The sequence below is a fragment of the Filicampus tigris genome, chromosome 12 (assembly GCF_054856515.1).
Source record: "Filicampus tigris isolate MCC_2025a chromosome 12, RoL_Ftig_1.0, whole genome shotgun sequence".
NCBI classification, from domain to species: Eukaryota; Metazoa; Chordata; class Actinopteri; order Syngnathiformes; family Syngnathidae; genus Filicampus; species Filicampus tigris.
Genome location: NC_141228.1, coordinates 18,507,446 through 18,522,993, shown reverse-complemented (window position 1 = coordinate 18,522,993; position 15,548 = coordinate 18,507,446). Strand labels below are relative to the sequence as shown.

Genomic DNA, 15,548 nt, shown 5'->3' with positions numbered 1-15,548 from the left:
CTGTAAAGGGTGACTACAAAAAAAAAAAAAAAAAGTCAGGAAAAGCCTACTCGAACAGCCGAACTTTATTTGGCCTTAATGAGTGGCCCTTTAAATGGTTGCAGGTGTGTGCTGACTAAATGCAACTGGTTAATTCCAAACACAAACACATGCCAAATTGTACAAGGATGTGCACACTAGTACATACAAAAAAATACATTTAAAAAAAACAAAAAAAAAAACCAATTGATTAATATGCAGTTTATAGATTTTACAGGTTTACACTGTAAGTGACATTAATAGAGGAGAACTTTTTTGAAAAGGTTTACATAGGTCTCATGTTCCAAAAGCCTGGCATTTGAACAAGGGTGTGTAGACTCTCTTGACTGTATGTGTACACAAAGCCCTTCGTTCAATGAGCTACTATGTCTCTGTTTTGCTGCCGGCGCTTTCATTTCTGTGTGATGTGTGTTTGTGGAAGCAAGATCGGTTCGAACTGGAGCAGACCAGTTCTACCTCCTCACTTACCCAAACATGGGCATGCGAGCCAAGCTGCCCGCTGAGGAGTTTCTCTCCTCCGCGAACGCCACTCACTAGCAGCACTGCGGAGCTTTTAGCTAAAAAGCAACTTGACCAACTGTCTTAAAATGCCGTTTTGCCCAATCACAGGTAATGTAACTGAAGAGGTGTTGACCAAGAAGGAGGAGAGCGCGGAGGTTGCGCCCGCTACGCCAGTGGAAATCCCTCAGAACTCTACTGTGTAAGGCCCTTGGTGCACCATAAAACAGGGGTGGGCAAAGTATGGCGTGGGGGATTCATACAGATCACTTTGTTCTTTAATCCGGCCCATTGGGAAAAAAAAACGTTTTTTTCCGACAAACTAACATTGTACTTGAAGGGGGAGTCAACCCAAACATATTTTTTTTCAAGAATATGTTCTATGCAAGGCATTCTGATCAATATTTTGCGTTTGTGGAATAAGAATTAATCCACGCATTTTTAGAACATCTCTGGGGGGCGGCCATTTTGTCACTTCTGTCGACTGAAAATGACATCACGGTGTCTCAGGGCTCAGATAACGACCAATCACGGCTCCGCTTCAGAAAACAGGTGAGTCGTGATTGGTCGTTACCTGAGCCCTGAGTAGTTGTGATGTCATTTTCACTCGACAGAAGTGACAAAATGGCCGCCGTCTGAGATGGGTAAAAACGGGTGAATTTTGCTACTTAACTCATATTCCTCAAACGCAATATTAACCAGAATGCCTGTGTTTCAACTAGTGGACCTGCTGAGAACATATTTTTGGAGAAAAATATGTTTGGGTTGATTTCCCCTTTAAGTTGAACATTAAACGATTGAGTGAACATTTTATTGGACTATGAATTCATATTAAATTAAAAAAAAAAAAAAAGTCACGTAGTGGCCACTGTTAATGTAGAACCTTGCTGTATAACATTTATTTTCCTTCCTCCAGAGAGAAACTTGTAGTTCCCGAAGAGCACACGGCCCCCGAGGACGCCAGTGTTTCTTCCCCGTCGCCCTCCTCCCTCGAACCGCACACGGACAGACAGATTGTCACTCTTGTGGAAGAGGAAGATGACGAAGAGCCTCGGCAGTCCACGGTCACCCTCTTGGAGGAGGAGGAGGAAGACAAAAGTGGAGACGTCGACGTCGTGGCAGCGGATAGCGAGAGCTCGGCGTACTGTCCTTTCTTGTCCGTGTCCTCGCTGTCCTGCCTGGCCACACTACCGGAGCTGCTCCAACGCTGGTGCTCCGCCATATTGGCCAAGGAGCGACTCCGCAGGCTTCACAGCCAGACGCGCCCCGTTGTAAAGGACCCCGCCCTCACGCCTCCACAGATCCCCGTTCCCACACCAACACAGGAAGCCCTTCCCCGGACTGAAAAAACACCTGAGCCCGAGGCGCCTCTCAGAGGCCAAAATGAGGACCGATCTCAAAGCGAGTCCCCCCTCACACCGCCCCTGGTCCCCCACGATCACACTCCGCTTCTCGACATCCGGCTGGAGCCCAGCAGAACGTCCGCCCTTCACCCGCACAGCTTCTCGGACATCCACGGTTCCGTGACTCCCACCCACGAGGACATGCTGCTGCCTCCCATCAAAGATGACTCCCTGAACCCCATCGGCACGCCGCCCCTCCAGGTCGCCCCAGTCCCCGACACGCAGCGACTGAGCGCCACTCCGCCCCCCTTGGTGGCGAGCCCCCCGGCGCAGCTTCCCACCCCGGGGACGGACGCTCCGGATGCTGCCCTCCCCGCCCCGAAGGAACAGGACCTTCCCACCGCATCTCGCCCCGAAGACCTCGCCCCCCCCGCCACGGAGCAGCCGACGCCTCCCCCTTTAACGAACCCTGATGCACACCTGCAGAAAAGCGACCAACAGAAACCTAGCACCCCTCCTGACGAGCAGGGGGACCCTCAGGGAGGAGAGCCTCATCGGGCGGCGGACCCGGCGGAGGACGACCTGTTAAACGGCAGCGCGCACCGGGCGGCCACTGATTTCTACGCCGAGCTGCAGAACGGCGGGGACTACAACAACGGCGGCGCGGTGGGCGGCAACGGCGCGATGCCCAACGGGGCGGCGGTCCACGGCTCCAGCCAGAAGGAGAGCGTCTTCATGAGGCTCAATAACAGGATCAAAGCCCTGGAGATGAACATGAGTCTGTCTGGCAGATACCTGGAGGAGCTCAGCCAGAGGTACAATCACGTCATACTTATACGTTGCATTCTAAATTAGTATTCAAATGTTTTTCTCAGATTTAAAAAAAAAAAAAAAAAAAAAAAAAAAAAAAAAAAAAAAAAAAATTTATAACTAGTCTATGCAAATCAGACATATTTTCAATTCACCAGCTGTTAGCGAAAATAATTTCTTTAATAGGGATGGACCGATTACCGGCCGGACCAATTATCGGCGCCGATATTTGTCAAAACGCACTTTTTAAAACATCCGATGGCCGATAATAAATCAATTTAAAAGTGTGATGGAATCAAAACAAAAATATTTAAATTTCTGTCATTTTGGAGAACTTCATTTACTGTCGAAAACTATATGGAGCTATTTTTTTTTTAAAGTGCTTTCATTTCACTTTTTAAGACATGCTGACGACCCTGGGTGCTCCCTAAATTTTTTTGTTAGAATTTGATAACAAAGATGTATATTATCAAAAATGTATAATTATACCCCCCAAAAAATCTACATTATGCAAATCTAAAAAAATGTTCAATAAACATATGCTCAAAGACGTTTCAACAAATTTTCTTTTTTCTTTTTTTTTTTTTTTAGGTTTTGATCCTAATTTCTTTTTTTTACGATAAATTAACATCTGCTCCAAATACAAATATCGGTTATCGTCCGCCTTGACTACTAATAATCGGTATTGGCCTCGGCCCTAGAAAAAAACATATCGGTCTATCTCTAATGTTTATAAACAAACCTGCCAATAACAATATTTTAACTCTCTAAAAAAAACTTTTTTTTTTTTTTTCTCTGAAAGTCAGTTCAATGCCTTGAGAACTTCTAAATAAAATTGACTCTCTGAGATAACCAACCATTCCCCCCCACTCAAGGTACCGCAAACAGATGGAGGAGATGCAGAGGGCGTTCAATAAGACCGTCATCAAGCTGCAGAACACCTCGCGTATGGCCGAGGAGCAGGTGGGTGTGAACGGAGTCGCCGGCGGTGTTGAAGCGCGCTTGGCATGAAGTCATCTGACTGTGCTTTGCTTCATTCCTCAGGACCAGAAGCAGCAGGACTCCATCCAGGTTCTGCAGAGTCAGCTGGAGAACATCACCAAACTGATGCTTAATCTTACTGTTACAGTTGGGCAGCTTCAGAAAGAGGTAAAAAAAAAAAAAAATTGAGAAAAACCACACCCGCCAACCATTTTTTTTTTTTTTTCCCCCCCTTGAAAACGTACGACCTGATGTGGCAGCAAACCCTTTTATCATACGCATCTCCCGCGCAGGTATCCGACCGTCAGAGCTACCTGGTGGTCTCTCTGGCCCTGTGCGTGTCTCTGGGCCTGCTCGTGTGCCTGCAGTACTGCCGCAGCTCCGGCGCCACCCCCAGGTCGGTCGCCGTCTCCACAGATGTCGCGCTGCCCCAGAGCAAGTACTACCCAAGCCCCAAGAGATGCTTCTCTTCCTATGACGACATGAGCCTCAAGCGCAGGGTGATGTGTCCGCTTGTGCGCTCCAAGTCCTTCCACCTGTCCTCCACGGAAGGTAAACAAACATCAAACGGGATCCATGCGACGGGCCCTGCCGTTTATTCTGCTGCCTGTGCGTGTTTGCCCTTATGGCTCAAAGCGGCCAGTGGCAGCTTGTGTGCGGACGCAGGCTTAAGGAGCATAAGAATAGAGTGTGAAGCTTTGTTGGCTCATGGTAGACATTTGCCAGCTGCGCTCTAATTTAAAAGTTCAAGTGACGCAGGCTTGTTACATGTATTGTTTCACCCCCCACCCCCCGTTATTCACCTTCCCCTCTTTTTTTTTTTTTTCCCAGTAGGTCCAGATGACTTGTACATTGTAGAGCCTCTAAGGTTTTCTCCAGAGAAAAAGGTAAATAGTCTCTCCTGCTATTTTTTTCTTTTAAGATAGCGTATCCTTTATGCTCTTATAATTGGGTACAATAATCAGGCGCAAAGAGTTTTGATACAAATGAGTTCAAGGACCACACCAAAAAAAAAAAAATCCATCCTTCCATTCTCTGAATCGCTTATCCTCACAAGGGTCGTGTGTGCGCGTGAACCTATCGCAGCTGACTCGGCGCAGCAGGCGGGGTACACGCTGAACTGGTCACCAGCCAATCAGGGCACAAATAGACAAACATTTACACTCACATTCACACCTATGAATAATTAAGTATAAAATTAATCTACCTTGCATGTTTTTGCAATGTGGGAGGAAACCGGGGTGTCTGTAGAAAATCCCACACAGGCATGGGGAGAACATGCAAACTCCGCACAGTAAGGCTGTGGACCCCCCCCCTCCCCAAAAGAAATTTTGGTGTGTGTATTCTAACGTTATATTCTCAAAATATACCTTGAATATAAACTTTCAAAAACATACAGTATATTCTATCATGACATGTTCACTTCTGTGACATCGATGCTAGTTTCGTTAGCCCGTCTATGGCGTTGTGTGTTAGCATTAAGCTAGTGGACTTGTTAAATGTCACTCAACTACAGTGTATCGTCGCTGTCCTGTGAAAAACACTTATCTCCAATTTTGGAAACTTTTTTCATTTTTCACATTGATGCGATGTCTGTAATGCGGAAAAACCATTCATGTAAAAATAAGAAAATGAAAAAAAAAATTGAGATTTTTCTTGAAATATGAATTTATTTTTTCTACAGAAACATGAACTTTTTCTTAAAATTTTGCAAAAAGTATTTTAAGATTAAGAAAAATGGACGTCTTGTTAAGCGATCCCCTTTTTCTCTCGTCTCGCAGAAAAAGCGATGCAAAACAAAACCTTTGGACAAAGTAGAAACCCTGAAGCCGTCTGACCCTTCGGCGCCGCTCACCAACGGCGACATCAAATGCAACGGCTTCCACCCATGCCTTCCCCCTCCATCCCCCACCCTCCCGCTTCCCCCTCACCTCCCACCGCCTCCCCCTCTTCCCCCTCCCGCTCCATCTCCTGCCGAGGAAACCCCGCCCTTGCCCCCCTACTCCTCAAAGGAGTCCCCCACAGAGACCAGCAGCTCCGCCTCATCCAACCACTCCGAGGAGTCTTTCGCCGGGCGCCTGCCGCCTCCCTCGCCCGTCTTCTCCTGCACCGAACTGCCCCTGACGGCGCCCCTCCAGCCCGCCCGGCCGCCGCCCGGCCCCCCCGCCAAGTCCCGGCAGGAGAGGCGCTCCACCAAACGGCGGAAGTCGCGGCAAACCGAGCTGGCGGAGGGGCACGTGGCCTCGCTGCCCGGCCTTCGGCAGCTCATGAAGCACAGCAAGGAGCTCGGCGTGGGCACCATCAGGGTGACGGCGGTCAGCGGACACGTCTGAAGTGATCTATCCCAAAGAACCTCATTTTGCCCTCGTCAACTCCCCTCAAAAGACCTTTTAATGGTTACGTGCCTTTATGACCCCTTGTCATCGGTGTTCAAAACACACAATTGTTTGTTTGCGAGGACAATTCCATTTGACGCGTGCATCCACAAAGTATTCAAAGCATGTATCATTAGCGAGAGAACTGAGTTACAAAATGCATCCTTTCCTTTCTTTTCTTTTTTTTGTGCTCTTCACCTTCATGGCTTGCCATTATGACTCCTGGGACCACTGTCTTTGTTCACTGATTGCGTCCCAGTTCTTGTGGGTTGACCCCCTCAGCAGCCTGATGAAGAAAACACTATCATTTCCACGCTCACTCTTTAAACGTTTTAGTTGCAGCAGCAGACATTACTTAAACAATATTAACATTTATTCTTGCTAGTAAATTCTAAGTCTTGTTAAATGTCCCTCCCTCCCTTCTGTCGGCTCACAGACAAAAAAACTAAACTTCTATGGGCATAAAGATTCCTGTTTATATTCTTGAAAATATAGAACTTTACTTTTTTCTCCCCTGACATTACACATCTCTATTGAAAATGACCATTTTCTCGACAATATTAGACTTGCTTTCTGAACTTTTTTCCCCCACAAATGTAATTTCACATCGTTTGTCTTTTCTGTAACCAAGCCAACCTGGCCGCGCGCACACAAGTCCGAAAGAGCAGTTTTATTTATCTATCTATTTATGTTTACACACTGGCTGGCCAGTCTCAGTAGTAGAAATAACTACAAAAGCTAAATAATACTTGTGCATGCAAACACTCGCTGGTACAGACGCATAGCGGCTAGTGTGTTGAGTTCACATTTATTCTAAGTATGGTAGCTGTCACATGACCTGAGAAAATGCCTCGATCTTCACTCTGCTGCTGCTGCTTTCTGGAAAACCTGCTTGCACTTAATTCTCATTTACGTCAGTTGTTGTTTTTTTGTATCTGCTGCATGCAAAGGCGTCTAATCTATTTGCTCATCTGTCAAGGGTTTGTTTGATGAGTTTAAACAAAAACAGTGTTTTCTGATAGGCTCTGAGTGGTTATCTTGAAAGAGACTGGGAACCATGATACTTCTTACCCGCTTATTCACCCACTTTTTTATTTTTTTTTGCACACTTTTCCCAACTGTGAAAGAGGATTTTAATATTTGCTCATAAGCTTGGTGAGTCTGCTCCGTTGTGTGTGTGTGTGTGTCTCCTCTTTTGTTCACTCACTCAGTTTGTGCGCATTTCGTTTAAAAGGGAAACACAGGCAAAGATGGTTGTATGGAACACTATCCATGTCATTGTAGTTATTTTTTTAACCCCTTTTTATGTCTGGGTGCGTTCATATGAGATTTAAATTTCTCTTGTGTGTTACAAGAGACTACTTTAATTCTACTTAATAGCGAAACAGAGGCTGCTGAACGACCTCTGTGTGCACTTTTTAAATGACTCCTCATGCCTATTTTGGTTGCTTTTTTTCTACTTTTCAAAGCGTTTTCTTTTGTTTCTGTCTCCTTCACTTTCTCTGTGATCCCTCTGAAAGCTGCACAGTGTTCTGTTTTTTTGAGCAGGAGTGAGTTACTACAAAAGCTGTAGTGCCATTAGCAACTGTGAATTTCTAAATAAAATCTTTTTTGTTGTCGTCTTTCACACTGTTGTCCCTTTTTTTGTTTCTGTGGGCACAATGTTGCATCTGTGAAGACAAATGCATATTTCGTCTGATTTATTATTGGATCACGGAAGCCAATGCACATATGTCAAACTAAAAGGAAATATCTTGTTTTTAATCGTTGAAATAATATCAAATTACAGAGGTTCCTCGGTTTACGATGGAGTAACGTTCTACGTCGGCGACGTAACCCGAGGCTTGTACGTAAAGCGTCGTAGCTTGCTATCACAAACGCTGTGCTACTACTAAAGTCACAATTACTGTACATATTTGAACGAAAATCTCTTGCAGTTCCCAAATATAAAACTTTCAATGACAAACAGTCCGTTCGCAACCTCGAAGCTCCGTTTGTCGGTTCCGTTGAGTACTCCATGTAAGCTGTAAACTCGTCCCTCCGGCCACATGAAGTCGCTCTCACGTCTGTGTTGTGGTATTTGCTCATCTTAGGCTGTATCTTGGATTTACTTAAGCATTTGTAGGGTTGGGAATATTTTGTATTTAAAATTCATCACAATTAAAACCACATAACTACAAACGAAGCTGAAGCTACTTTTTGGAGGGGGGGATTCACGGCGAAGTTAGTCCCTCCAGCCACAGGGTGACGCTGTCACTTCCGGTCACCTCCTGGCTGTTTACGTTCATCCTTCAAGATGGAGGACGAGGTGGATGTTGACATCGAGGGAGACGAGTTCGATGTTAATATCGGGTAATTACCTTCTAAGGTCCGATAATTGTCGATTTTTATGGCTTTCTTATTTCACGAGCTCCCTCGTACTTAAATTTCCGGGCTCCCGGTCGAGTATTTTCAGTGAAACGAGCTAAGCTAAAGCTGAGCGTAGTTGTGTTGAGGCTGTTAGGCTTCTGTCATATCCTGAATGCTCATTCATTGTTCAGTGAGTAAATGGCTGTTTGAAATCACTCCCTATACACAATATAATGTGTTATATATAGCGACTTCGCCATTTTGTAGTTTAGTTTGACTAAGTGTGTATGTCATAGTGTCCACTGCATACTAATTAGGGACTAGTGTGTGATTCTGAACATGTGTTATTTATTTCTATAATAGTGAGCAAGATGCAGGAGGGTTGGTTCAGCAGCAGTCTGCTTGGAAGAACAACACGGGGATTCTGGTAATAAACCTAGCTATTACACCATTACCAACCGCACTTTCCTCTTTTCATACATTCTGAATCTGCTTATATTGGCAATATGTTTTTGCGATTCAGCCCTGGGAGCTGGACACTTCCATCAGCAACGAAAACCGAGAAGCCATCCACAGAATGCTATTGGAGGAGCAGTATCCTTTTTTCCCCCACACGGAAGTGAACTCACCATGCCTAAGGCCCCATTGTCTGTGTTTTATCAGTATTTATCAGCTTTTGAGGAAATTCTTGGTTGACCTTTTTTGACCTAAACTACCTTTAGATACTACCTGAAAGGACAGGTGATTCCTAACCATGTTTGGGCCAGTGATGCTAACAATAAGCCTAAAGTGAAGAAGTAAGTACAGTACACATGGAAACAGCATATAACAACAAATTCACTTGGTTGCTCAATTTAATATTTGTATACAAACAATTAAAAGTGTACATTTACATTCAACCACTATTTAAATGTGTCTAATGTGCTGCCTTTCTGTTCAGGTCTCCAGCTAAGACCTCCTCTTCCTCCTCCTCCTCCTCCTCCTCCTCCTCCACCTCCTACTCATCCCGATGGTCCAAACAGGAGAAAGAGTTGTTTGAAGAGGGGCTGGTATGTTTTTAAAAATGAAGCATCATTATCAAATCATTAACGTACAAATATGTCGGCGGCCTTGTTGGCGTGTAGGCGCAGTTTGGACGAAGATGGACAAAAATCGCTAAGTTGGTGGGCAGCCGCAGCGTCCTTCAGGTCAAGAACTACGCCAGGCAGTATTTGAAACACAAGGTGAGTCGTGCTCATTTCACTGGAAATAACTGCATCAGAGTATTAATAGTAAATGATAACGACATTAATGATTTAAGTATTATGAGTCATGCCTACTTATCCAAGTTGATTTTGCAGAAGAATTTTATCTTATTTAGTGTTAGTAATGCCCATAGATACTGTTCTGTTTTTGGATGTTGATGCGCATTTAAGGTTGCAAGTGATTGGTCAAAGTCAGGGAAAAGAATACAATTCCATAAGCACTAAGTAATAAGTTATTGTGCGTCGTTGCGATATAAATATTGCATGTGTCACTATCGCAATGACGATATTTTTCCTCTATATATCGCAGCCCTAAATGAATTAATCCATCAAGATTTTTTCCTCACCAAAAAGAAGTCCAACATATTTTATGTGTGCTTTTATTTCATAATATATTTTATTTCTTTTAATATTTTTCACTTTATTTTTTACATTTTTTTTATACCTAAGATTAAATAAACAATAGTGAAAGAAATTAATCTCAAAAGATTTTACATGCATTATTTCACTTATCTATCTTGACTAGACTTAAATGTATTTTATTTGTGTAATTCTTCTTCTCAAAACAACACCAACCAAGCCCATATTTGCTTTTTCGCCGCCCCGCAGGCCAAGCGGGCGCCGGGCGTGGCGGCTCCCTCTACAGGCGCCGCGCTGCCCTCGCCACCCGCTCAGCTCAACTCCGCCAACACGGTGCGCATGGAGAGACTGGATGAAGACGAGGACGAGGACGTGGACATCACCGACGACCTCTGCGGCGAGCACGGGGCCGAGCGTCAGCCCGGACCACCGCCCGCGCCCTCGCTCGGCCTCTCGGAGGAGCCCGCCGAGGAAGGAGAAGCCGAAGCTGAAGCGTCACCAGGTTCCCAGGAGGAAGAGGAGGAGGAAGCTGCAGAGGCCGACAGACAGGAAGAATATCAGGAGGAAGAGGAGGAGGAAGAGGAGCTGAAAGCGCCGGAGCAGGAAGCGGAGCTGGACGTGGGGCTCATCAGCGAGGACGAGAAGCAAGCCATCCCGGAGTTCTTCGAGGGACGGCCTTCCAAGACGCCCGAGCGATACCTGAAGATCCGCAACTACATCCTGGACCAGTGGTGAAGCACGAAAACGTTAAAAGTACGTAGCGCACAGCAGGAGCGTGTGGAATGCTAACGCCGATGTGGCGGTTCGGCAGGCTGAAGAGCAAACCCAAGTACCTGAACAAGACGTCGGTGCGGCCCGGCTTGAAGAACTGCGGCGACGTCAACTGCATCGGGAGGATACACACGTACCTGGAGCTCGTCGGCGCCATCAACTTCAACTGCGGTACGAACCTGCGCCGCTTAATTGGTGCTACGGAACCCCTCCGCTACGACCGTCTGCATTTTCATTCGGTCATTCGTTGGTTGTCTTTCTTTCGTTCTTGCTAATTATTTATGACATTTTTCCAATTTTCAGAGCAAGCGGTGTATAATCGGCCCAGGGTGGCGGACCGCACGAAGCAGAGGGAGGGCAAAGACGTGCGGGAGGCCTACCAGCTGGCCCAGAGGCTGCAGAGTATGGTACGGTGGCCATTTTTGGAGTCCTTTGTCGGGTTGCGGGCCACGCGGCTCGTCTGCCATTTTAGGCTCTCTTGTAGAACTGCAACTGTGTCTTTTATAGCATTTTTAAAATACGTTTTCCTAAATCTTTTTCTAGCACTGTATATTCTGTCGCTAATTTTAGTGAGCTAACTTTTATTTCTGCCCTTTGTTTTTTTTTGTCTTTAGTTATTATGCTTTTAACCGTGGTATTTTTAACTATGTGAAGCACATTGAGTTACCTTGTGTATGAAATGTGCTATATAAATAAAGCTCCCTTGCCTTTCCTTCCAAAAGAAAAAAAAAAAAAAAGCATTATATTACAAGACAAAAACGGTTAATTTTACAATAGTTAATATTGCAGGAGAAAATATGTGATAGCCCATAGACAAGAATCAAATTGTAAAATGAGAAAAAAAAACTATTTTTGATTATTTTACAGGAATATGAATGTGCAAATGATTCTTCAAGTGTGTCCACAGTGTCTTATGTTTTATTGTGATTATTGTTGCATTTCAACATGAACACACACCAATTTCCTGGCTGTGTTTTTTGCCGGCAGCGGACCAGGAAGCGGCGCGTCAGGGACACTTGGGGAAACTGGTGTGACGCCAAAGATTTGGAGGGACAAACATATGAGGTGTGTTCTCACACACACATGAATACGGCACATGCACGATTTCAGTACACTAGTACACGCCTTCGCCTTTGTTCTTGTTAGCATCTTAGAGCCAAGGAGCTGGCCATGAATAGAGAGCGGCCCAAAGCCTGCAAAATGTCCAGAGACAAAGGGTGAGCGGCGCACACAGGACACACCCGACAGACACATTTCCAAATGTTGTCCATTGTGTTTGGTAACGCTTAGCGTCCATGTTTCTTGGGACTTGTTTTAGGTCTTTTGATCCCTTCCAGCTCATTCCATGTAGGTGCTTTGGAGAGGAGGCGCAGGTCAGCTGGACTCTCATTTAATAACTCGCATTGAAAGAGTAGAGCGTTTGTAGCACAGTTGAAAAATGTCGGAATTTTTTCAGGAACCATTCAGAGTCATTGTGTGTGCCGAGACGCTGCTGATTATGGACATGGTGAGTGCACGTTCGTGCAAACGACAATAAATAGCAATGTTATGGGAATTATGTCTTAATATTATGAGGAATGAAGTTATGTTAAAGTGGAAGGTTTATTACCTTTTCCAACAATAGTGAGTTAAGAAATAAACCACATAATTTTGTGGTACTTAATTTGTAATAATATGAGAGAGAAAAGTGTTATTTAACAATAAAATCATACTATTATGCTCATTTTGTGCTTTAAAATGACACTTTTTCGTCATAATAATCCAACTTCATTTTTGTAAAATATCAATTTTTTTTCCTGTAAAAGCACAAATAAATTTGGTTAAAATTCAAATTTTTCCACTTATAAAACAGACTTTATGTCCATAAAAACTTTTTTCTCATTTAATAGCAATATTAAAACCTTTTTCTTACTTTTCTTAATATTTATCGGTGAAATAATAGTAGCATTAGAAGAATTAATGCATGTTATGAGACAAAAATATTCCTATTACAAGTATAAGAATAACATCCTCTTCTGAAATGTAATCCATTTTGTTGATTTATTTTAAACTAATTGAGCACGTATTCCTAATGAAATGAATGCAATGACCTTTTTTTTTTTTTTTTTTTTTTCTTTAAATTGCCCGTCAGCATGCTCACGTGTCTCGAGGCGAGGTGATCGGTCTGCTTGGAGGAACTTTCAACGAGGTGGAGAAAGTGTTGAAGGTGGGACTAACTTATGAATAAATATGACCACAGATGTCATGAGTAACTTGAGTGCGTGTGCAGATCTGTGCGGCGGAGCCGTGCAACAGCGTGAGCACGGGTCTCCAGTGTGAGATGGACCCTCTGTCGCAGACGCAGGCCTGCGATGTGCTCTCCTCTCTGGGCTTCAGCGTGGTGGGTTGGTACCACTCCCACCCGTCCTTCCACCCAAACCCGTCTGTGCGCGACATCACCACGCAGGACCAGTTCCAGGTGACGTGCGACAAAAGTTGCCCTACACCTCCTTGAGTACTGGTTTAGTCATTTGCGTTTTGTTTGTAGAGTTATTTCTCCCGCGGCGGCGCTCCCTTTATCGGGATGATAGTGAGCCCGTACGACCCGGCCAATCCCTCCCCGCATTCCCAAACCACCTGCTTGTTGGTCAAGGAGAGCCAGGAGCCCACGGCACCGCAAAGTACGTTGACAAGAAAACATCAAATTGAAAAAAAAAAAAACGTTTTTTCATGATAGAGGAAAACGCAGTGTAATTACTATAATATTATATATATATATATATATAAAAAAAAAACCTTTTGTTTCTGTTATAATAATAGTGTGTGTTTTACAAAAATAAATAGGTAGTATTTTAAAAAATGTGTCCATTTTATATGAATAAATGCATACTATTATGAGAAGGCCTTTGTGAGTCTAACTGAGTAACATTTTGTGTTTCTTCCCAGAGCTTCCCTACAAATTTGACTTCCTGCCATCACAGGACATCCCAGACTGGGATCAGACTCTAAGACGAGCCTTGTGGATCATCCACAAGTACTCCCAAAAGCCAGGGTGAGAAATCCAACTCCATGTCCACCATTTTGGTTTGAAGAAGCGCCCGAGCAATTTATCGACTGGGCGATTTAATAGGGCGGAAGCAAATGCCACATTAACAGTACTTACAAGTTCGTTCATATTGTAAAATGGCATCAAGCAACTCATTGCCATCATACCCTCGCAAACTGAGCCGCGTCATATTGAAATGAATCGTTATCCCACTGAATCGAATCGTTTCACTTTAACATAAACCGTCCTTTAATCGTATCGTATTGCACCCATTGTATCAAGATGCGCATCAAATCGTCTTTTATTGGAGAGACGCACTCCCTTAGTGTATTTCTCACGTTTACTTTCTAGGAGTGTGCACATGGAGCGATTTTTCTGGAGGGACTCCCACCTCACCTGTCTGGAAAAGGTAACAGCACACACAACCATCAACCTAACATGGCTCTTAAAAGAATAATGTACCATTTTTCCCCCCTCCCCCGCCTTCTTTCCCTCCCGACGTTCAGATGCTGTCGTCACTGGCCAGGTACCTGGAGCCGCTGCCCGACGAAGAGGGAGAAGCCTTCCTCACACAAATCCACGCTCTCTTCCTCTCCGACTTCATCGCCCAGCAGCAACAGCAGCCCGGTGAAGGCGAGCGCCAGGAGAGCAACTCGTCAAGTAACTCGCCCGCACCCTTGAGTTCGGGAGATGTCGAGGAGGATTCGGGAGGCGACGAAATGCACTCGAGCACCCTACTGCATTTGGGCTCTGTGCTGTCCACTGGACATGACTATTTACTCTGATGTGGTTGTATATAAAATGCTACGTGTACTTTTTTTTTTACCATTATATTTTACGAGCATATTTCCATTGAGGTTTTAAATACATACTGTACATACAATAATACAGACTCTATGGAAGAAACATTTGCTTATTTGTATACACAGTGACTCGACTGACAGGTTTTTAAAACAATGCTCATCCTATTTGTTTTTTTAAATTGGACTTGCTAGCAAAAATCTGAGAGTGCTAGATGGTGGCAGTAAACTTTAAAAAAAAAAAAGATGTCAAGTGTGAATGCTTACTTTGCATGCGTGCTTAGTCGACTATCAAAATGAATAGAAAATAGAGAGAATGATATATTGTGTATTTAAAACAACTTGACAACTTTGCCTTTGGAATCTTTGCGTGCTTAATGCTAACAATGCAAAACGCCATAAAAGGGCTAATAAATAGCAAACAAGTCACGGTATTATGACTGAGCAGTTGTGGCAACTTTCTTCATACACGTGCATGTAATGTACTGCCCCCTGGTGGCCAAGGCACTCAAAAGATGGAACCACACTGTGATTGCATGACTCTTATGCATAAACCATTTGCATTGTTTAATATGTTACTACTGTATATTTTCATGCATAAACTGTCTATTTGCATTCTGTTAAAATTTTCTTGCTGTACATTTTTACAAAGTAATACAGCAAAGTGCTCTTTTTCTAACTACTCTTATTGATTAATATAGTCATAACATATTGATAAATTCCAAACAAGTATTGACATGTTATAAAATATGCATTTCAATAATATTTTGACAGTGATCACTCGGAACACTTCTGACGAACATGTTTATAAGTGTATTTAGATAGTAAATAGGAGTTATACCGTTTATAATTATTATTACTGCGAAATACGAAAACAAATGTCATTATAAATAACAGCGCCATGGTAAAAACATGTAATTTTAGTCATTTTAAAAACAAGATTCCAATTTACC

At 43.9% G+C, this 15,548-nt stretch overlaps 2 protein-coding genes across 7 annotated transcripts in view; both read left to right on the top strand.

Moving 5' to 3' along the window:
- suco (SUN domain containing ossification factor) overlaps positions 1–7,673 on the top strand; it is a 32,139-nt gene extending 24,466 nt beyond the window's left edge. For 4 of the 5 annotated variants that reach the window (XM_086046973.1, XM_086046972.1, XM_086046971.1 and 1 more), the window contains 7 exons: positions 649–739; positions 1,454–2,695; positions 3,566–3,653; positions 3,735–3,839; positions 3,965–4,223; positions 4,503–4,558; positions 5,453–7,673. In XM_086046973.1, the coding sequence (XP_085903099.1) occupies positions 649–739; positions 1,454–2,695; positions 3,566–3,653; positions 3,735–3,839; positions 3,965–4,223; positions 4,503–4,558; positions 5,453–6,004 (2,393 nt within the window). In that variant the 3' untranslated portion in view covers positions 6,005–7,673. The remainder of the gene's footprint in view (positions 1–648; positions 740–1,453; positions 2,696–3,565; positions 3,654–3,734; positions 3,840–3,964; positions 4,224–4,502; positions 4,559–5,452) is intronic. The other variant, XM_086046970.1, reaches the window with a different exon arrangement.
- Positions 7,674–8,263: 590 nt separating this feature from the next.
- mysm1 (Myb-like, SWIRM and MPN domains 1) lies at positions 8,264–15,262 on the top strand. 2 transcript variants are annotated; one of them, XM_086046974.1, is made up of 19 exons: positions 8,264–8,398; positions 8,759–8,822; positions 8,919–8,989; positions 9,118–9,192; positions 9,336–9,444; positions 9,520–9,618; positions 10,249–10,730; positions 10,811–10,941; positions 11,074–11,177; positions 11,758–11,835; positions 11,917–11,987; positions 12,089–12,143; positions 12,227–12,277; positions 12,902–12,976; positions 13,040–13,228; positions 13,298–13,430; positions 13,696–13,801; positions 14,147–14,204; positions 14,302–15,262. In XM_086046974.1, the coding sequence occupies exons 1-19, from the start codon at positions 8,343–8,345 to the stop codon at positions 14,578–14,580; spliced, it is 2,286 nt and encodes a 761-aa protein (XP_085903100.1). In that variant the 5' UTR covers positions 8,264–8,342; the 3' UTR covers positions 14,581–15,262. The 2 variants fall into 2 exon arrangements, with proteins under 2 accessions (XP_085903100.1, XP_085903101.1); XM_086046975.1 differs by having other exon boundaries at positions 8,351–8,414.
- The last annotated feature ends 286 nt before the right edge of the window (positions 15,263–15,548 follow it).